Source organism: Spizellomyces punctatus (genome assembly GCF_000182565.1).
Source record: "Spizellomyces punctatus DAOM BR117 chromosome Unknown supercont1.10, whole genome shotgun sequence".
NCBI lineage: Eukaryota > Fungi > Chytridiomycota > Chytridiomycetes > Spizellomycetales > Spizellomycetaceae > Spizellomyces > Spizellomyces punctatus.
In genome coordinates, this window is record NW_015971546.1 from 506,432 (window position 1) to 527,124 (window position 20,693).

Below are 20,693 nucleotides of genomic sequence, written 5' to 3' on the forward strand. Positions count from 1 at the left end.
GCATATATTGTGAACTGAATGCGTAGACTACGCGCATATACATAAAGCCTTCCGTGGTTGATAGACACATTGACAACGCAATAACCGCGAGTGCCGGTCTCGACATGCTGGGACTAAACACGTTTCGCTCTACTGTCCTCCTGCTGGTCGGGATTGTAGCATATTTGTATCTTTCCCCAGATACCAGTATTCTCAGACAGCGAGCAGTGCGTGCACCGCTCCCTTCGACCGACCGGGTTATCTTTCCGGCATTGGCAGAACAACTTGCCCGTGGGGGAACATATGATATCCAATTTCAGTGCGGCGTTGAGCTTGCGTATGTGAATATCGACCTGTATGTGGTCCAGGTGCGTCGTTTTGATGGTACTGTAAGCCTAAGTTGGTTTTTAATTCAACACTGAAGCCTCTCATGCACAGGGTGAGACAACCTATGTGACTTATCTGGCTACAAACGTCACCGCCCCCGCGGCGGGTATAGGCAGTATTCCTATCAAAATTGGAGACAATATGAGAACAGGATCCAGTTTTGTTCTGAAAGTATGGGGACCGCGAAAAGACGGAAATGGCACATATGAAGTTCCCAACAGCGATCATTTCGCCATCATTGACCCTTCCGCTGGTATATGCTGCAATGATGAATTCAGTGAACCTAATTAGCACTGACGTGAACCAATAGGGGAATGGAACAATCCTGGACTCTCGTTGAAGGGCGGTACCCAATTCTTTACAGGGCGCCAAGCGACGCTCAACTATACTTTGGGCTCCGCCTTTGATGGTGTCAAGAGGTGATTGCCCAGCATTTCGTGGATTACACGGATTATTGGCTAATTGAGAGAATTTCTATAGCATTCGGATCGATCTACTTTCAGCCGAGTGGAAAGACATATATACCATTGCTGACGGCATACCAGCCTCCGGCCATGCTGATACATACACGTTGGTCTGGCATATTCCAGCCTCTTTGCGCTTATCCCAGTTCTATCATCTGCGCATCACTGCCTCGGCTGCTACTTTGGTGAAGAAGAATGCCGTTAATGCTCCAGTTGATGATAACGGTGCCATGCTCAGTTCCCCCGAATTTGCCATTTTCCCGCACACCGCCGTCATGCATCCGGCTATGACCATCAATGTACAGACATTTTGCTTTATCCTATTACAGTCTATTTACTAATCAGTTGATGCAAGGCTCCTACGAAGTGGGTCACCAATAGTACCGTTGTTATTACGTGGGCATTTCAACCATCTCCGCTTGCGAACGTTGGCCAGTGGAATATTGAGCTATACAACACCGCTTTAGGCACTGGACGGTCCCTGGGTGTTTGTCTTGGGATATTACCCAACCAAGGATATGGCGGCCAATTTAGCTATGTGGTTCCTCAGGATCTACCTAGCGGAATCTATTTCCTACGCTTGTGGGGATGGGGAACTACTCAACAGGCGTCTGACAACGTCGATCCCGTCAGTGGAACCAGCGCCCTTATATACGTTACAGATCAGGCTACTGCGTCAGCATATAGTGAGTTCCTTTGTGGTGCTGGTGACTGGTCTCCATTTTTAACCGCCCGGGGTAATGAATGATTTGTTTTATTAGCGCTCTCGGTCAATGCACCTGCGCAATGGCCACAAACTAAAAACGTCTCTATCTCGTGGAATTATAAGTCTGACCTGCTGAACGTCAGTGGGTGGAATATTGACTTGTTCAGAGATAGTGGTATGTATGTCTTTTACAAAGATAATCGCACTTTTTCTCATCGCTCACACGATTTATTTTTTGCAGTGGTGTACAAGCTGTACAAAGGGCTGACTACAAGTAGTTTACCTGCTAATGCCACGAACTATGGCTTGGTGGTCCCGAGCGACTGGCTTCTCGGTCATGATTATGTTGTCCGCGTGTATGGGTTGGTGCAAACGGGAAACCAAACTCAGGAGATTGGGGCATTTAGTGCCATATTTTCCGTTGTCGAACCAAACGGTAGTCAGACTACAACACGCAAAGGCATTCCTGCCGGTCCCACCGCTAGTTCAGGGATGCTGGCAAATGCTGGAGGTCGGACAGTGGATGTGGATAAGAATATGGCGCTCACCACTGCCGCAGCTTTGGTTGGTATGGGTCTTGTGGTGGTATTGGCGTTGTAAATCTGACCCAGAGAGAGACTGAGGGAATATAAACATAGGATTACATATAATGTTAATGTCTGTTAATTCTCGTTCTGGTCATCAAGACCGCCCTATATATACCAGTGCATGACGTGCGGTTGTGATGCCAGAAAAATGGCATAACTGCCGACAGTCACCAGCTGCGACTCGCGTCGGATTATGAAAGCGTACGAGCACGTAATCGCCTCACTTGCTGCGCATCAGTAGCCAGAAGCATCTCAGCTCCAACTGCACTGTCAATAATGATGCAGGGTTCGGAAGTCAATTTGGCACGTATGAAAGTGGCAAGCGAGGCGCGGCTGGCGGTAATCAGAGCATTCGGTATTCTAAGTAAGCAGGTTTTCATGTAGTATGTCACTTGTAGGAAGAAGCAAGGGTGCAGCAGCGCCAGAAGAACGCCATGGTCCTTATTTTGTCTCATTTGGAATCGCACGGGTTAGTAGATTTTCTAGACTCCCGAACAGGCTGATTGCTGAGCCTTTGGCTCACCCACCAAATGTGAAGATACTTGGAATCTCTTGAAAAACTGCAGGCGGAATCCAACGTATCTTTACGCAAAATTCGAGCTGCAGATAATATGGATTTGATGACGATACTACAGGTGTGGTACCAGCGTTTGCAATCGCCATGTGTCGACGGAAGTTGACTATTAGTGTGTCAGGAGTTTGAGAGTTACTATTCTATAAAGTTTGGAAAAGCTCCCAAATTGACGCGAAAAACCGGTACCGGGGGTAAGATGATCGGGTCAACTTTGTCCACCAATCGACTGCTCTAGTATCCTCATAATGCTTCCGGCAAACGTCATAGATGAGAATACGTCCAGCACTCCATCCAACCGACGCTCACGAGGAAGTGTGCCGACAGAACCTCCATCAGTAAAACAAGCCGATGGCCGAATCGACAACCATGCAAACCCAGCCACATTAAAGATGGCAGGAATTCCAAGACCTCCAAGGTGCAAGGTGTGATGAGGAGCAATGGATCGCCAAGTATATCACAACTTACTTAAGATTTACGATCTGGCGCTCTATGTGTCTCAGAAGATCTACCACAAAGCCTGTAGATCCTGACCCACAAAACCCAGGCAAGAAGCCCAAGGGAAGACCCACTTCCTCGTGTGGGAAGGAGAGCGGAACTGGCTTGGGGGACGAGGGTATTGTTGGGATGAATGTACGCTATCGAATAGGCGCTAGTGCGCTGTGACACCGCGATAACACGCCCGGTTAATATGTCCTTCCCACCTCAGATGTGCCTGAAGCAGAATTCAGCACCAAACCTTGGCCCATCTTCATCGCCGGTAAGGACATGGTGGGCTGCAGTACGTAGGCCGTTGGATATGAAGCATATTGAAAATCAATTTTAGGAGCGAGATTCCGCCGAAACACTCTATGACGCACGGTTGCTCAAACCTTTGCCAGATTATGGAAATATTGAGTTCCGGGAGCTTGCTGCCATTATCAGTCGGTTAGTACCCGCGAGGTACAGGCATACTTCGATTGTTCGGTTGCTAAAATACTATTTACCAGTGACATCTTTGTGACGAATCCCAATGTACGCTGGTCAGACATTGCCGGATTAGCCAGGTCAAAACGGCTCGTCAAGGAAGCAGTTGTTTATCCCCTCAAATTTCCAGAGTAGGTGAGCTTTCGTGTTGATTGATCGAGTACCACACAGCCTGAAAGAATTATTCTAGCTTCTTTAAAGGCATCCTCATGCCATGGAAAGGCTTACTACTCTATGGACCGCCCGGAACTGGCAAAACCATGATCGCAAAAGCCGTGGCAACCGAATGCAACACAACGTTTTTCAATATTTCTGCGTCGAGTATTGTGAGCAAATGGCGAGGTAAACTTTGAATCCTATAAGGAGTTTTATTCCAGCTGTCCTTCAGGCTCAATTGGGACTGGTACAGGTGACTCGGAAAAACTGGTACGAGTGCTGTTTGAGCTGGCACGCTACCACGCACCGAGTACCATTTTTCTGGATGAACTCGAGGTGCGCCTTATTTTTTTGACACTCACATGTCGCGATGTCGCTCGCGTTGTTAATAATTATTTACAGTCCATTATGTCACATCGAACGTCCGATGGTGCAGAACATGAAGCAAGTAGACGGATGAAGACTGAGCTTCTGATTCAGGTAAGTTAGCTGCGTTCAAGACCCGAGTAACATCTTGGTGATTCCCTTCATGTCGACCTCAGATGGACGGCCTATCGAAAACTTCGGACCATGTATTCCTGCTCGCAGCCTCAAATCTTCCATGGGATCTTGATATGGCAATGCTCAGACGGCTAGAGAAACGTGTAAGATTTCTTCTGTACGAATACTCTTCCAACGGTGGTCGAATGCTGATGGTCAGTCTTTGGCGGCTTCAAGATCCTGATTGATCTACCAGACACACCAGCACGCACAGCCATTTTTGAGGCACATCTGCCTCAGAACTCGGACCCTGATACCTTGCCGGTCGGCGAGTTGGATTACGAAAAGCTGGCTCTAATGACGGAAGGTTGTGACAGGGCCCTGTGCTGTTGTCAAGATTCTGATAGCTTATATGTACTGCAATTCTACAGGCTATTCTGGATCCGATATTAAACTCGTGTGCAAGGAAGCTGCTATGCGGCCAATCCGCAAGTTCTTTGATATGTTTGACGCTCATACCGAGAATTTGGACAATTTCACTTTAAACGGTGAGCTTGAGCATCCTTGGTACAACTTCAAAAAAAGGGTTCCTAAAACGGCTTTGGTAGCATCAATACAACGTGAACCAGTACGACAAGCTGACGTTGAAGCTGCTGTGACGTCTACTCGGCCATCTGCAAATCAAGCGCTTGGGGAGCGCTATAGACAGTGGGGGGACGAATTTGGGTCAGCATAGGAGTAATGATTACGTGCATATAATGAGACCCCTCAGCTACGTTAAGCACCTCTACATCATGATTTTCACTCGACTTCTGACCTCTCTTGCCACCTCATGCACGGGCACCACCGCAAACTCCCCCTTGACAGACAGCCGATGCCATGCAATGCCGTATAGCTTGGCGCATTCCTCGGCCTTCACTAACAAATCTCTTGCAGCTGCTCCCACCTTGTCCTCCGCATGCGCGCCGTTACCAGCCCCTCTGGTCCATCCTTCAAACCCCCAGGTGCGCATGCTTAAGCAATATGCCCATGGGCCAAGAGGATCGTTGAAAGCTGCGTCAAGTAGCACTAGGATAACGTCCATTGGCACACGACGCCCCACACGATCGCTTGCCTGAGCAGCTTGTATTCCCTTTTCTACTGTTGTCCATAGGCAACCGTAAATACGTGCTGCATCGAGGCAGGCCGCAAGGGTCTCCGGGCGGTGGCAACGGACCGATAAGTCCGAACCTTGCGTGAGGGTTGTTTGCGGGTCTTCAACGTCACAAAGTGGTGGGAGATTGAAAGGATGGCCGTGCATAGCTGCGAGTCGGAAGAGTTCAGAATTCAATCTAACCCAGTTGAGATCTTTCACAGCTGGAGTGACTGATTCTGGCATTGATGTGGTCGGTACCCGTTCGATTCTGACCGACCGCAAGCTTACACCGTCCGACACATCCCGCTCAGATTGATCGTCTGGTATAATTACCGGTGGAGCCACACCAGCGTCGCTGATTGGTCCTCCACTAGTATAGTGTAATGCATGCCTAACTATAAAGTCCCTAATGACCTTCACCGCAGCCCAGCAGCCCTCCTCATAACGGTCCAATGTTTCCCGAAAAGCCGCAAATATGACTCTTCGCATTGTCTCACGCCGAATCGTGCGAACAGTCTGTGGTCGGCCTTTACGCGGAAAGTCCCCATCCTCTGTTTGGACTTCTTCATCTGCATCTATTTCACTGACTGGGCCTCTCTCGGAGGCGTCACCTGCCATGCTGTCTCCAGACGGTCCCGCTAGTCTGGCCGCATAGTGAACATTCAATATGTTGTCGAGAGTTAGAGGATCCAGATGAACGACGTCGGGAAGAGATGGAGGACGGTGGCCCCAACACTCTGCCTCCTCGATTGATTCTTGGAAACGCTTTGTTCGCTTGGCAATGTACCTTTCCACAAGCTCACGATACCCGTGAGATATATTGCGAACATTGGCCAATTCTGGAGAGCAGACATGAACTATTTTAAGAAGAATCGAGCTGGGAAGCATCTCCAGGGTTCCCAGATTTGAGGAAGGTGGGAGAACAGGCGTTTGCAATGCTGGGGAGCTGGGGACACTTCCTAGCATCTGGGCCATTGACGTCTTTTTGCCCAGGCGACTGAAGGCACTTTTGCTTTCGGCCACAGGACTGGGGAGGACGGCTTTGGCGTCCTCAGTTACGCGGGAGTCACCACGTATACGCATCCTTGCAATGGCAAGAGGTAAGGGTCACGACGCTAACAGAAGGAGAGAGAGCTTTTGATGAAAAAGTTGGGCCACCGGAAGGTATTAATGAATGCTCCTTACGCCCACCAAAGCAATGTTTATCGCGACAGGTAGACATTCTTAGTCTACACGTGGAGTGTGGCTAAAAAAAGCCATACGGAGTGGTAGGTGCCGAAGCTGGCAAGGCGCCAGCCCCGATGCTTACGCGAAGCTTAGTTGCGTGTACTGGTATCGAGATGCGATGAGTCACGGCAGGATTGCGCCAGTTCTTTGATGAAAGGTGCTAGGTTCCATCTACTTGCTCCTCGCTGGAACGCTTCGCTCCTAGGGTCACTTCGGTTTTCCGCCCCTATCCGTACTATATCTGCCATGACTAACCAACAGGCACCTACCGGCGGAAGTCCGCGTGTAATTCTTGGGACTATGACCTTTGGGACAGGTCAGGCAGCCATTGGTTGAATGTTAGCAAGCAGTGCACTGAATAAGAACTTAGGCGTTGGTGGTCGTATCAATGATTTGAAAGAGATTCGCCGAATTCTGGACCTCTTTCATTCGCATGGACACACTGAACTTGACACTGCTCGCATGTATTGGTAAGATCGCAAAGGTTCTTACTCATGGTGCGATCTCTAACTCGCTTGCGTTATGTATAGTGATGGAAATACCGAGCAAGTCCTTGGTGAACTGCAAGTGCAAACCACTCCTCCACATTTTAGCGTGGCGACCAAGGCATTTCCCTTCGAACCGGGCATGCATGAACCTGAGCGCCTGAAGGCACAATTTCGCGCTTCCTTGAAAGCGCTGAATACAAAGCGCGTAGACATTTTTTACCTGCATGCACCCGATCATGCCACTCCGTTCAGCCAAACATTGAAAGCGGTTCAGGAACTATATGAAGAAGGAACCTTCGGAGAGCTTGCCTTAAGTAATTATGCTGCCTGGGAGGTTATGCAGATTTGGTGGATTTGCAAATCTCAGGGATACGTGCTACCAACTTTGTACCAGGTATGCAAAGCAGCTCGGATTTCAGGCCAGCTACATATCAACCAAATTGTATGCGTAGGGCATGTACAATGCCATAACTCGGGCAGTCGAGGTAGGTTTCATTGATTTTGGGCAAATTGATACACGGCTCATAATATGTGTGTAATCAGCCGGAACTTTTCCCTTGTCTACGTGAATTGGGAATTCGATTTTACGCATACAACCCATTGTGTGGAGGGCTGCTCTCCGGTCACTACAAATTCCAAGATGCCCCCAAAGAAGGACGATTCGATCCTACACACACGCAAGGCGAAAGATATCGCCAACGCTATTGGAACGAGGTACATGCTGACAGATCGGAATCTGTATATGACGGCTCATTAATGGAATTCCATTTCATAGACGTATTTTCAAGCCGTGGAGTCCATCAAAGCCGCCTGTGCGGCCAATAACCTAACCCCGGTAGAAGCAGCGCATAGATGGCTGGTGCATCATTCGAAATTGGACAAAAGCAAAGGGGATGGTACGTGGGGTTTGCGTAACATCCATTTATCACGCGCATAGGTCCTTACTACAGTGCTGTTAGGAATAATCATTGGCGCATCCTCCTATGATCATGCAAAGCAGAATTTGGAAGATTGCGAGAAGGGACCCTTGCCCGATCAAGTGATAGCTGCCTTGGATGATGCATGGGCTAAGACGAAGAGCATTGCACCTTCATATAACCGTTAATGGTAGCAGATAGTGGTAGATCGCTAGCTAGTGTGGACAACACCAGAAGTGGCTTAGTGTAGCCTTATCATATTTAAAATCGCCTTCAACATACACGTGCAATTTGCGGTCAATGACGATGTTAAGGAAGGAATTTCTCTCTAACTCAAATGGACGCAAAACCGTACATATAAAAGAGAAACTAAAATGTATAGGACGAGGAAGAACAAAATAAATCACACAGAAGTGTCCAGGGACGCCGACAAGGAAACAACAAGCAAATAGCCGTCCCTAACCAGCTATATAAACTAGACTAACAACCCCTGCGGGCTACAGACATCCTACATTGGAAAGGAAGGAAACGTTTTCCCACGCCGCTGCATACGCCCGCACATGCTAGTCAATACGCCACCTCATCACATCAATCCCGCATCTCGAAGGTTAGTTTGAATGATGATATCATTTACCGCGGCCATCACAAACTTAATTTGTGTCGTATCCGTAGCACAGGTGAAGTGAGTATAAATCTGCTTCTGATCGGATTGATTCAAGGAGACAAATCGATTGAGGATGTATTCGCAAGCAGAGTCGTAGTCTTGACCTGTGTAGAAAGTAAGGAATCGTGGCATCGAAGATGTTGTTTCTAAAAATACACACCAGCATAGTCCGGGAAATATTTCGACATTGGGGAAGTGGGCAGTTTGTCTCGGAAGAGATCAATTTTGTTTAGGAAAAGGATAATGGAAGTTTTGATAAACCACCTGCTGTTGCAGATCGAGTCAAAAAGTGTGAGAGCCTCTTGCATGCGGTTCTGAAATAAGATCTTTAATGACGACGCTCGCGAGAAACTCTCAGTGCAACTAGAGGACGTACCACAGTCTCATCCTCTACTAGCACTTGATCGTACTCGCTAATTGCAACCAAGAACACAATAGCAGTAACATTTTCAAAGCAATGAATCCATTTTTTTCGCTCAGACCGCTGACCGCCAACGTCGAACATGCGGTAAGTGAGATCGCCGATGTGGAAAGTGGTTTCGGTGATACCAGTAGTTTTCACTCGTGAACGGAGCACGTCCTGATCAGTAGGAAGATAATCAGGAGCAGCAATACGCTCGATAGAGTCGAAATAGCTACAAGGTGACCAAAGGTGAGAAGGTGTGCGGGAACAGGAGCATTGTATGAGAACTCACTATTTGGCTGAGTCGTTCAGCTGAAACTCCCGGGACCTGGCAAAAACCGCTTGCACGCCATCGTCTGTCCACAGAGATTTCACGGCCAGCGCGACCTCAGGTGGAAAGATTTCGGCTTCAAGCTGGTTAGGTAAGTCCAGAATAACCGCGCGATGCTTCTCGTTTTCCGTTTTTGCCAACCGAATCCCCATCGTAGCCATAGCTTCAAGGATGACCCGCATCGACTGAACAGTGTTTGAGAAGATTATTTCTTTGAAGGCTTCACGCTCTTCAAAGCTATAACCATTGTCATGGATGAGCTTCATTTGCTTGAGAATTGTACTTTTCCCTGATTCACCCGCACCTAGCACACAAGATGCTTATTAATCGCCAAAACAACGTATGCTCAAATGCAATTATGCGTACCCAGTAGCAGCATCTTCACTTCATTCCTCAGATTCATCTTTTCTTTTTTCAAAGCCATGTCAATTTCGTCATTACGGCGCTTGGACTCTGAGTCCTCGGCACTCTGACAGCAACCCATGTTTGTCCGACCCTCCAATCACTACAAAGAGAAAGCATATGTGAGTCATTTAGAGCTAATGAAACCTGCTCGTTGACGGTGCATGGGATTGTCTTGCAGATGCTTGTAGGATGCAGCTTTGTCAGACCTTCCGGCCAACTAGCCACATCCCTCACAAGACAATGCATCGTGCACAACGCCCACATCATCTCCAAGCAAGAAAGCCTACCTGAATCAACTGTGCGGGACGGAAGGATACCACCCTCGGGCGCCTAACGGGTGGGTAGAGGTATGAAAAAGATAGCGACCGCACCAACCAAATAGAGGGCGGAGAAAAGGCGAAGAAGCCGAAAGAGGTCTGATACTACCGCGGCTCGGATGTGACTGATGATGCGTCGGCTACCAGAGGATCACCCTGTGATGGTGCAAATTGTCGAATCTTGGGACGCTGTCCTAGTATGCAAAAAGAAATGTAGGTCACTTACCAATGAGATTTCGTAGCGCCTGCACAATGGGAGAATCCAGAGGCGGAGTCTGGTTTAGCTGGCTGTGAAAGCAGGAGGAGAAAAAGCGTGATCAAGTTTTTGGGCGATAGTGTTCCAACGGGGAGGCCGCCAAAGTTCCAGGGAGTAGTACCCTCCACAGCGGCCAGTTTTTAACCAAAAAGGTATCATTACGCACGTGACGAGACGCAGCGATGTGACGGCAACACGAATGCATGCATTTTTGATGTACTTTAGTCCTTGAAATTACCTGACGGGGAAATCACCCTTTACGGAGATGTTTGTCTCATCCACTTGTACCCCCCAGCCATGCCAATGTCTCTTTTTGGGCGGGGGGAGTGCGTGGTGGATGGGCGGAGTATGAATGGACGCTTGCATAACGCCATGCATAGAATTTACAAATAGCCATCATTATAATAATACATTGCATATCTGTGGTACGGCGTCAGACGAGGATTTTTGTTCATGACAAGGAAGCCCTTCAGATGCAAATGTTTGAATCCTGGCTGAATCGCTTCAATATCACGTGATAGTCTGCGCCACATGACATTTGGCACGTAGCAACCTAATCCTGGTGTCGGGGAGATAGTGGGTGGTTGACTGCTTGTCCCAAGGGCGACGTACCGACCATAATGCAGTCGCAGCCTTCACTTGCGACCTTATTTACCCGCCTGCGGGTGGGCGCTACGACTTCCCAGGGAGCCTCGTTGGTTTCTCGTAGATGCCTTACAAGTGGACGTGGTGTCCACCAGCGAGGGTCCGTTGCGTCACCCGTCACAAAAGCCATTCCCGGTGCTCCAGACAGGAATGGCAGATCACTGGCTCATACCGCCTTCTTTGCGGAACACCGTCCGTTGGTACCCGAGGCAGAGGTCATGCTTGCGAGGGAAACAGCGTCAATGAAGGCGGAGGCTAGCTTGAAGAAATCCGATAGTATCGACGACATTGGTACGTTCTCTTTGAATCCAAATCAGACCTTTTCAAAATTATAAACTTACCGATGTGTGGTGGGAACAGCGCGCTACAACGACGAGTACGCAAAAATCTTCAATGCCTTTACACCTTTCCTTCCTCCGTCCGAGCACGCTTACACCCACGCCCACGAGTCTGCTATCAGGGCCTCCCCGCCAAAAGCGGCTCACTCCTATACCATTGCAGACTACCTAAATTATAAGGCTATTTCCAAGGGTGTGCCCTCCACTGTCACACCGCCTGTCCGCAACACAGTCAAAGCAGAGGAAAGTGTTATGGAATCAACCGACGAACTTCTTCTGGGTGCCTTCTTTGCTTCCGCGAAATCACCTTCATTGGGGCTGACCGCGGCGTCGCGAAAATATCTGGCAGATATGCACGGCAGTGGGATCTTTGGGGATCTGGCGTTGGAGAAAGCTTCGCATTCGGGTGGTATTGCGCTCAAGGGGATGGGCAGACGGAGGCGCATGATACGGGTACCTGGATCGGATGAAAAGAAAGGTCAGATGATGGAAGCTATTAGCATTTTGAAGCGGAGAAGAAAGAAGATGAAGAAGCACAAGTGGAAAAAGCAGAGAAAAGAAGTCAGGGATTCGACTAGGTACAATAAAGAGCGGAGAAAGAAAGGTGGTGTGCAAAGGGAGAAACAAGAATAGGATCATTGGCGGGTGTCTTGGTGCTTGGGCATGGTTGGGCTACGTACGGCGCGCATTCAAAGGGTCAACAACGCTTGACAATTATGATCCGATGTTAACATGATAGGCATTACAGTAATTTACTTCATAAGAGACTGCTCTATTCTGTATTTGGATGCGTTGAATGAGCTAATAGTTGACGCATGCACAATGTCACACCTGGCGATGAAAACAGGGAACCAAGACTAATCCAGTAACTGATATAACTCTAATTCCTCGTTATAACTGCAACGCTGTCAGTATGAGAGCCACAATATTCGCTTGGTTGCCTACCTTTCCAGTTCGTCTAGTTCCCGTTGCAGCTCCGCAGCATGAGTTTCAGATCGATAGAGTTCCTGTTCTAAACTTGCAAATCTTGCTGCCGAGACAGACGTGAGGTACTCATTGGTAACATCAGAAGGCGGTCGACGACGGTGTTCAGTAGACTGAGGCTCGGTATTCCGCGGGCGTCCTTGACAGGTATGGTACTTCAGATATGACTGCTCGTTAGTGGCTATAGCGCTGGTACCTTGGATCAGAGTTTTTGAATCTAGGAGTGCTTCCAGTTGAATGGAAAGTGATCCTGAATCCGGATTTTGCATGGCTGTCAAAGAAAGGTCCATCATCTTTTATGTTTCCGCAACCAAGAAAATACACCAATCCATACCGTCTCCTTCTAGATCTTCGAAGATTTTAATGACATTTCCATACATTTCATCCAGGTCTCCATTGTCACAATCTTCAACTGCGCCGTAAATTGAGTCCAGGATCTTTAGACGCAGACGCAAGATGTTGACGTCCACAGAAAACTGGCAGCTTTACCGCGCCTACGATTATCATGTGCACACGTGTAGAAGCCATAAGGAATATACATACAGGAGCGACTCTTCTTCCAGCTTATATTTCGCAAGCCAATAATCGATGTGACGCTTGTCACGCTCTTTCGATTGCGTGAATGTACGGAGTCTTTTTTTGCTATAGGATGTGAGAGGAAGTTATGTACGATGAAGGCCACAACTTAAATGCCTTTCAATTTCGGAGCGTTGGCCCTCGTTTTGCGCTCTCAAGCTTATAACAGCGGATTCCACAGAGCCAATCTCGTTTTCAGTTTCTGTGATACTGTTGCAGGCTTATGAAATTTAGAGTGAGAAGCAAGAAGGGGGAACTATCACTATATTATTACGTCCAAAAAGGAGTATTAGTCAAGTACTTTGCCTTAATCGATCTTCCAGAAATTCCAACTCCCCTCGCTCTGCCAGATGGCCTTTAACGGGAGATCGCACTGAAATGGTATGTACAGCAGGCTTGAGAAGTCGGATAAATAAGCTACGTGTACGGACCTAGCCTACCGGAAAGTTCATTCCTTTTGTTTGCAGCTATCAGAGACATGGGGTAAAACCTTACAAAACGAGACTTGGAGGCATGGGAGAGGTAGAGATCTATGCGTGGTGGCTGGTTAATCTATAATTGAGTTCGCTGAGTCAGCAACTCTCAACGTAGATGACGAGTACAGTCACGTGGCTTGACACTGAAGGAGGAGAGAACCACCAGGACGGGACCGCGCGACAACGGTAGACTGCTCAATCATCTTCAACAACGTTCCAGCACTTTTAATCGTGTGTCTGTTACCTGCCAAGTCCTCGACTTCAAGTGAATCACATACCTACACAAAATGTCCACGCTAGAAGACAAAGAAATATGGGAAAAGGCAGAGCAGGATGACTTGGAAGATCTTGGGCAAGAAATCTTGCGCGCCAATACGGACGAAATTGCAAATAGGACAAGGTTGCTGGAAAATGATATCAAGGTGCGTTACGTGCTGGAGATTGAAAGTGGATACGAAAAGGAAAACCTCCGAAAGTGCCTTACCCTAGTGGAGGCAAAAATGAGCGCGGATGATGGCCAAGCCTGGACCACATGCATTTGAGGGGGAGTCCATATTGAACGAACTGTGAACGTTAGTCGGTACAACTCGGAAGCGATTGAAAGCTCACTATGTCATGGACGCGCTTCAGGTCATGAAAAGCGAACAAATGCGTTTGACCCATGAGCAAAATGCTATGAAGGAGAGGATAAAAGATAACAAGGAGAAAATCAAGCTGAATAAGCAATTGCCATACTTGGTGGCAAATGTAGTTGAGGTATGAAATTATGAGCAACTACGGGCTTGCGTCGTATGACAGTGGAACTCAGTGTTCTGATTTATAGATCTTGGACATGAACCCAGATGAAGAACCAGAGGAAGATGGGGCGAATATCGACTTGGATGCTCACCGTAAAGGAAAATGTGCGGTTGTCAAAACTTCTACCCGTCAAACCATATTTTTGCCAATGGTGGGACTGGTCGATGCGGAAAAGTTGAAGCCTGGTGATCTTGTTGGTGTAAACAAGGACAGTTATTTGATTCTCGACACGCTACCGGCGGAGTAAGTGGTTGCTTTTCGCTTTTGGATGTCAGTATGAAGACTGTGCTAACATACTGTTGCTTAAGGTATGATTCTCGAGTAAAGGCCATGGAAGTTGACGAGAAGCCAACTGAGGACTACAATGACGTTGGTGGCCTCGATAAGCAGATCGAGGAAATGGTGGAGGCTATTGTCTTACCTATGACCCAGTCCGAGCGCTTCCAAAATTTGGGAATTAAGCCACCGAAGGGTACGCAAATTGCTGAACATACTCTTTTACTTGATCAAAGTTCTTATGTCCGTTTTTTTAGGATGTCTTATGTACGGTCCGGTAAGTTCGTTGAACTCATCAAAATCATAGCATTAGAATTTGGCTGTAGACGCTGACGCTCGCTATTTTTTCACTAGCCGGGGACTGGTAAAACTCTTCTCGCGAGGGCATGTGCCGCTCAAACAAACTCTACTTTCCTCAAACTAGCTGGGCCGCAGTTGGTGCAGGTACAGTGTCCGAGCCCAAAGGAAGCGTGTAGATGGTAATATAGTTGAACTCATCCCGTATCTTATAGATGTTCATTGGTGATGGTGCAAAACTTGTTCGCGATGCATTCAACTTAGCCAAGGAAAAGTCACCAGCAATCATTTTCATTGACGAGATCGACGCTGTAGGAACAAAGCGATTTGACAGTGAAAAATCCGGAGACCGTGAAGTTCAGCGTACAATGCTTGAGCTACTTAATCAGTTGGATGGTTTTAGCAGCGATGACCGCATCAAGGTATGTATGTCCATTTGGTAAATCCAATTGGCAACACAACACATACGATGCTAAATTGGATCTTTCAGGTTATTGCAGCTACCAACCGTATCGATATTCTCGATCCCGCCCTTTTACGTTCAGGTCGTCTTGACCGTAAGATTGAATTCCCCCTTCCTAACGAAGAGGGCCGAGCACGCATTATGCAAATCCACTCCCGAAAGATGACTGTCTCACCTGACGTAAACTTTGACGAGTTGGCACGAACGTGCGACGAGTTCAATGGTGCTCAATGTAAAGCTGTTTGTGTTGAAGCGGGTATGATTGCACTGCGAAGGGCAGCAAGCGAAATTACCCATGAGGACTATATGGAGGGCATTCAGGAGGTACAGGCCAAGAAGAAAACATCTCTTCAGGTATATGGGCAAAATGATGTCTTTGGACCTCGTCACGAAAGTTCACTAACTGTGGTTTCTAGTATTATGCATGATTTTGTATATGGCCTTTTAATACCACCATATTCTGCTGGAGATCCTTTTTTTGGCTATCATATTTAAAGTTTCCTATTCCCTAATGGCAAGCAACCCCATTGTCACGTGGATTTGGCCAAGGCTCCATACCTACATTTTATGGTTTAAGCAGAAAGAAAACCATGTTAGTTACTATTTCGACTGATTGCAGCGGGAACGATGTTCAAAAGAAGGACCGCTGTGAAATCAAAAATAACAGCGAAAGGAAAGAATTGCCTGCAAGCGAACGTGAGTTTACGGGATATATCTGCACCAAACTTGCGTCAGTGGTACAATTTTGCCTGTATTTGTCCGAATTGGAAAATCAAAAATCTCTCAACGGACAGGGCACTTTCCTCCAGCCGAACGGCAAAAGAGCTATTTAACAATCTCTGTTTTCGACAGCTCGCCGTCTTGGCATCAGCATCTCATCTGCGAAGAGAGGACATTAGTGTTTTGTAGTGGTGTGGTATTCCCCCCAACACAGTAACTTTTTTAGAAACGGGTGACTGTTGAATTTCATACAAGGTTGCGACGAGTCGGTTTCCAAAGCCGTTCCTTTTTTTTTTTGGTAGGTTACTACTCTGGTTTTATCTCTGTGGTTTCTGTCTAGAAAGGAGAGTGTCCCTCATCTCTATCTTCCTGTTTTTTGTTGGACAAATTCCCATCTCAGTTACCCAATGACCATGACTGAGGGCGGCGTGCATAATTTCGAGGTCACGACCTATAATAGGCCAACATACTGTGATGCTTGTGACAAGTTCTTGTGGGGGCTTGTAAAGCAAGGTGCTCAGTGTAAAAGTAGGTATCCTAAAGTATTTAGGCATGACGCTACCGTTAAGCGCTGAAGCGGTGACTTATTCCCAATTCTCATTGCAGACTGTGGATTCAACGTCCACAAAAAGTGCCAGCACTTGGTGTCAACTGCTTGTAGTGGCGACTTCGCCCCTGGTAGATACCGGGAGCGGTCAAGCTCAGATCTGGTTCCGAACGGCACGTACATAGATGCCGGTGATTCGGAGCGTACTCTCGTCAAGCGGAGACAAAGTGACGTGGCTGGGAAAGCGATCACGGCTCCTCGCAAACCCCCAATGAAGCGGTCGGTCACCGCCGGCCCTACGGAGAAAGAAATGAGCATTGTTCAGGAATTGATCACAAATACTGCAATGAACTCTGCGGCAATGGAGAAAGCGGCAAAGGATGCTGCTCCACCACTGAACCTCCTGACTACTACACCCAAGAACTTTACTCGGTTTGTCGCACGCCTTGGTCCTGCTGTCAACTTCCAAGATGACATTGCAGAAGTGCTGACCTGGCAGAATCCGCCCAAGACTATTATCGTGATGGTCACGTACATTTTTCTTTGTGAGTTCATCATCGGCATCCGCAAAAGTCATTCATATTTTGACTCACTCTTACTATTCAGGTATATACCCAACCCTCCTCATCGTTGCACCTCAAATGCTTCTCATCTACATCATCATGCGCAACTACTACAAGAAGACAAAGAAGGAAGTTGTTGGCCGCAAGACGAGCGGGAACGTCCAGTACCTCAAAAATATGCAATTCATCCAGAACTCAATGGGGATGTTCTGCGATGTTTACGAAGATGTTAAAAAGAACTCGAAGGCTCTTGACTGGTCCAACGAAGAAGAAACGATCCGCCTTCTAAAGCTTGCCGTTGGTTCCATGTTCGGTGTCATCTTTGTCATCCGTGTCATCCCCTTCAACTACCTCATGCTCCTCGGTGGTGTAAGCGTGTTCCTACAGAACACTGCTCTCTTTCGCGCAGCCTCCACCACCCTCCCCCCGGTGTTGATAAAGAAACTTCAGAACCAGGTCGACAACATCCGCGAGGCCATCCGGGAAGCTCGTCGAACTGGAGATGGCAGTGTTGTCACAGTTACTCTGTTTGAAAATCAGAGGTGGTGGGCTGGTGAGTAAATCTGTCCGCGTCCTGTAGATGGCAGTATTTCGATATTGAATCTTTTGTGTAATGCAGGTCTTGGATGGATTCCTCATCTTCTTCGTTCTGAACGTGGCCCCTGGAGTGACGAAACTGGTCAGATCACACGAGCTCCCAAGGAAGTATTCGAGCTGCCAGAAGACGGTGGTGTTTGGCAATGGATGGACGAAGACTGGCGTCTGGATGTTGGCTGGGCGGATGTGGATGAACAAGGATGGCAGTATACGGACCATGTCTGGGCGAATGCCAAGAGTAAAGCTGCAATGTCGTCCCTAACTCGTCGTCGAATGTGGGTGCGTAAAATGAGACTCATCAAGCCCCAAGTACCAGCAATTGCTGGAAGTGTCCCAGTTAAGGCGATCAAAGCGCAATAAGCCCGCACGCACCATGTGGCAAGGGTGAGTGGATTCTGGTGATGCCCCATATATGGGAGAGATTGTGGAGTGTTAGAGCTTCTGCGCGTAGACAGGCCTCATATACGAGCAACTGGCGATAGACAACCTAGACCTCATTAGATCAACTGCCAGAGGGCGTGGGAGAGTTTTTCTTGTACAAATGTTTCGGACGTTTATATCTTAGTGCAGGGTCATCATATTTGGTAGTGGTTAAGGCGATGTTGTAGGTTTTAATATTATCGGCGCTCTTTACATTATACTTCGTAGGCGCAGATGGTAGGCGCTCTAATAGATATGCCCTTGAATTATACAACTCCTTCCAACTTCATTTGAAATAGCCAGTCCATATTATCCTCCATATTTCTATGCAGACAGGTTCAGGCTCTTGGATCTGTCTAGGACAATTGTGGTCGACACCAAACATGGCGAAGAACAGATTCAATTTTCACACCAGTTTGAGACATGAATTTATTCTTTCCCACATACAACATAATTTCTAAACTAGAGACTGTGCACACCACCGCCTTCTTCTCTACAGGCTGCGAAGGTCGCGGTCGAATCTATCGAAAAGAAAGCTAAAAAATAGTGAGGGTCAGTAAAACACGCAAACATTTGAAATACGAAAACGCATCCCAAATGGAACCGTCTGCGACCACGTTCTAAGTTGCCTCCCGTCCCAGCCAGGTCCCAGCAGGTCCCCCCTACCACAGGAACCCCGTAGATACCTGGGCGTCACTATTGGGACAACCCAAACACAGTACACTCAGAGCAGTACCCATCTACCCATTCATCGACGATCGAGCACTAGACTCCGATGTTGCAAGGCCCCAGCAGGTTCCACTACCACAAGAACTACCACACACAGGAACCCCGAAGATACCAGGAACACCTATTGACCTAGTCTCAAATCGCTCGGTGGGTTACTCTTGGCAGGTAGGACAAACCGTAAGATCCCGTAGGCTGCTAGACTCCCGCCGTAGCACCCAAGTGCCCAGTCAATACTGACAATACTGATATTGGGCCTAGCCGTCGTCCGGGTCGCAGCGAATGCCCCTCCTGTGAAGGAAGCCTTGCAATGTCCTCCCGCCCTCACCTTAGTGTAGTATGAGTCGCGTCTTGAAGGATCGGTTGGTGAGAAGGGGGGCAAGCGCGAGAGGGCCCCTTTTTATAGCGCGTAATTTGCTACGCCATGCGATTGGAATTATTTGTTGTCATGGTTCCCAAAAAGTTGATATGCCCAAATTTAAATATGTCATGTGATATGTTGAATTGACTTACCTCAGCGGCCCCACATATTTGACTCACTCGGGATGAGGTCACCCTAACCTTCACCATTTTGCAGCGGAAAGTGCAACCAAGATGTCTTTCATTAGCGGGCAAACTCAGTGGTTTCAAAAGGTAAGTAAGAATGCCGGAGTACGGACGAGGTGTCGACGCTCTCTGTTCCGGCTTGTCTTCACCAAGGCCGATTTGACGGACAGGTGTTGGCACTATAGGTGATCACCCTCCCAGCAAAACCTCGAGGCTGTCATTTAGTTACGTGAGTTCGTGTTACTCTTATATTCTTGCGGAATCAGGCTAATACTAGCGCTCAGGCAAGATGTGTTGAGGTACACAGAAGTGCAACTTAAGTTCTGGGTGTTATGACTAACGACGCGTGCGACATGGCGGAAACGGATATCAGACAGGTGTGTCAGTTGGGGAATACTAAGCGTGCCGTAGTAGCATATTTAATGTATGGTACTTTCCTTAGATTCCAGAACTCAAATCCTTCAAAGTCGGTATGGCGAACTTCTTCCGTGAGTTGAACCCTAGTGACGATCTAGTTGTCGAACTTCTTATCGATTCATCGGTATTACTAGTGCAACACACTTCCGCAGCTTTAACTATCAACGAGAATTATGGTACGTTCTATCAGGAAGCGTGGGGTTATGGTTGCTGACAGGGATACTTTTTGTGCAAAAAGATTCAGATGTAAGGTAAAGGACGTTGTGACCACGCTGTGCGGTCGGTCTTTGATGAAGATGTTGTATTAGGGTTGATATGGAAATGATGCTGAACCGATTGGCACCGGAGGAGGCACCCTACTGCCATACGGTATGTAGTACGTTCTGTACCCCTTTTTGATACGCGTGATCTAATGTGATATCTATTAGATGGAAGGTGACATAGGCTGTTATATATTGATTGGTCTTTCCGCTATATTCACACGACCACTCCGGAAACGTGTTGACAGGTTCTGATGACATGGTAAGATTATTCAAACTGGCAATCATGGAAGCAGTATCTGCTGGCACAGACATTTGCTAATGCCCAACTCAAAAGCCGGGCCATGTGAAGTCCTCCTTGCTGGGAGTATCTTTGAACATTCCAGTCAGCAAAGGATCGCTTGCTCTTGGGTAAGCAACATACCCATGTCTTTACTGACGGGAAGAAATTGACCGCGTCGTTTATCAGAACTTGGCAAGGGATCTGGTTTTGTGAAGCGAGGAATCACGGAGGAGCAAGACAATGTGTGGTGACTATTCAAGGCGTAGCAGATAAATAGACCATCAGTGGCTTATTTATGAAGGGTCAAATGTCCCTTCTTTTG

The 20,693-nt window shown here is 47.7% G+C and overlaps 10 protein-coding genes across 10 annotated transcripts; 7 read left to right on the forward strand and 3 right to left on the reverse strand.

Moving 5' to 3' along the window:
- Window positions 1-30: 30 nt before the first annotated feature.
- SPPG_05880 (uncharacterized protein) lies at window positions 31-2,241 on the forward strand. The gene is made up of 7 exons (XM_016754087.1): window positions 31-347; window positions 418-619; window positions 677-785; window positions 847-1,129; window positions 1,186-1,516; window positions 1,592-1,711; window positions 1,778-2,241. Exons 1-7 carry the CDS (start codon window positions 105-107, stop codon window positions 2,134-2,136), a joined length of 1,647 nt encoding a protein of 548 aa, XP_016606957.1. The 5' UTR covers window positions 31-104; the 3' UTR covers window positions 2,137-2,241.
- A 127-nt stretch (window positions 2,242-2,368) lies between these two features.
- Window positions 2,369-5,116, forward strand: SPPG_05881 (uncharacterized protein). Its single transcript, XM_016754088.1, has 16 exons — window positions 2,369-2,462; window positions 2,522-2,592; window positions 2,662-2,758; window positions 2,819-2,888; window positions 2,965-3,112; window positions 3,198-3,327; window positions 3,404-3,454; window positions 3,521-3,621; window positions 3,684-3,791; window positions 3,851-4,002; window positions 4,070-4,152; window positions 4,219-4,296; window positions 4,359-4,460; window positions 4,534-4,663; window positions 4,728-4,844; window positions 4,905-5,116. Exons 1-16 carry the CDS (start codon window positions 2,400-2,402, stop codon window positions 5,030-5,032), a joined length of 1,629 nt encoding a protein of 542 aa, XP_016606958.1. The 5' UTR covers window positions 2,369-2,399; the 3' UTR covers window positions 5,033-5,116.
- SPPG_05882 (uncharacterized protein) lies at window positions 4,982-6,655 on the reverse strand. The gene has a single exon (XM_016754089.1). The coding sequence runs from the start codon at window positions 6,512-6,514 to the stop codon at window positions 5,084-5,086; it is 1,431 nt and encodes a 476-aa protein (XP_016606959.1). The 5' UTR covers window positions 6,515-6,655; the 3' UTR covers window positions 4,982-5,083.
- A 144-nt stretch (window positions 6,656-6,799) lies between these two features.
- On the forward strand, window positions 6,800-8,395 carry SPPG_05883 (uncharacterized protein). The gene is made up of 7 exons (XM_016754090.1): window positions 6,800-6,974; window positions 7,029-7,128; window positions 7,189-7,540; window positions 7,599-7,631; window positions 7,690-7,860; window positions 7,922-8,042; window positions 8,106-8,395. The coding sequence occupies exons 1-7, from the start codon at window positions 6,809-6,811 to the stop codon at window positions 8,249-8,251; spliced, it is 1,089 nt and encodes a 362-aa protein (XP_016606960.1). The 5' UTR covers window positions 6,800-6,808; the 3' UTR covers window positions 8,252-8,395.
- SPPG_05884 (guanine nucleotide-binding protein subunit alpha) lies at window positions 8,274-10,559 on the reverse strand. Its single transcript, XM_016754091.1, has 7 exons — window positions 10,410-10,559; window positions 10,154-10,339; window positions 9,828-9,966; window positions 9,423-9,765; window positions 9,104-9,362; window positions 8,888-9,041; window positions 8,274-8,831 (listed from the first exon to the last, which is right to left on the reverse strand). The coding sequence occupies exons 3-7, from the start codon at window positions 9,943-9,945 to the stop codon at window positions 8,647-8,649; spliced, it is 1,059 nt and encodes a 352-aa protein (XP_016606961.1). The 5' UTR covers window positions 9,946-9,966; window positions 10,154-10,339; window positions 10,410-10,559; the 3' UTR covers window positions 8,274-8,646.
- Window positions 10,560-10,881: 322 nt separating this feature from the next.
- SPPG_05885 (uncharacterized protein) lies at window positions 10,882-12,306 on the forward strand. Its single transcript, XM_016754092.1, has 2 exons — window positions 10,882-11,375; window positions 11,445-12,306. The coding sequence occupies exons 1-2, from the start codon at window positions 11,060-11,062 to the stop codon at window positions 12,053-12,055; spliced, it is 927 nt and encodes a 308-aa protein (XP_016606962.1). The 5' UTR covers window positions 10,882-11,059; the 3' UTR covers window positions 12,056-12,306.
- Window positions 12,307-12,363: 57 nt separating this feature from the next.
- On the reverse strand, window positions 12,364-13,462 carry SPPG_05886 (uncharacterized protein; the record flags this gene model as incomplete). Its single annotated transcript, XM_016754093.1, has 6 exons — window positions 12,364-12,677; window positions 12,741-12,889; window positions 12,950-13,013; window positions 13,077-13,202; window positions 13,284-13,355; window positions 13,423-13,462. The coding sequence occupies 6 exons, from the start codon at window positions 13,460-13,462 to the stop codon at window positions 12,364-12,366; spliced, it is 765 nt and encodes a 254-aa protein (XP_016606963.1).
- Window positions 13,463-13,745: 283 nt separating this feature from the next.
- Window positions 13,746-15,720, forward strand: SPPG_05887 (26S protease regulatory subunit 6A-B; the record flags this gene model as incomplete). The annotated part of the gene is made up of 9 exons (XM_016754094.1): window positions 13,746-13,880; window positions 14,089-14,214; window positions 14,282-14,499; window positions 14,565-14,728; window positions 14,790-14,809; window positions 14,887-14,976; window positions 15,045-15,251; window positions 15,320-15,646; window positions 15,709-15,720. The coding sequence occupies 9 exons, from the start codon at window positions 13,746-13,748 to the stop codon at window positions 15,718-15,720; spliced, it is 1,299 nt and encodes a 432-aa protein (XP_016606964.1).
- A 699-nt stretch (window positions 15,721-16,419) lies between these two features.
- SPPG_05888 (uncharacterized protein) lies at window positions 16,420-18,079 on the forward strand (the record flags this gene model as incomplete). The annotated part of the gene is made up of 4 exons (XM_016754095.1): window positions 16,420-16,540; window positions 16,619-17,104; window positions 17,166-17,675; window positions 17,742-18,079. The coding sequence occupies 4 exons, from the start codon at window positions 16,420-16,422 to the stop codon at window positions 18,077-18,079; spliced, it is 1,455 nt and encodes a 484-aa protein (XP_016606965.1).
- A 1,380-nt stretch (window positions 18,080-19,459) lies between these two features.
- Window positions 19,460-20,503, forward strand: SPPG_05889 (secondary thiamine-phosphate synthase enzyme; the record flags this gene model as incomplete). The annotated part of the gene is made up of 11 exons (XM_016754096.1): window positions 19,460-19,498; window positions 19,597-19,640; window positions 19,696-19,710; window positions 19,785-19,788; window positions 19,854-19,899; window positions 19,963-20,004; window positions 20,067-20,079; window positions 20,137-20,197; window positions 20,257-20,263; window positions 20,337-20,350; window positions 20,426-20,503. 11 exons carry the CDS (start codon window positions 19,460-19,462, stop codon window positions 20,501-20,503), a joined length of 363 nt encoding a protein of 120 aa, XP_016606966.1.
- Window positions 20,504-20,693: the final 190 nt, after the last annotated feature.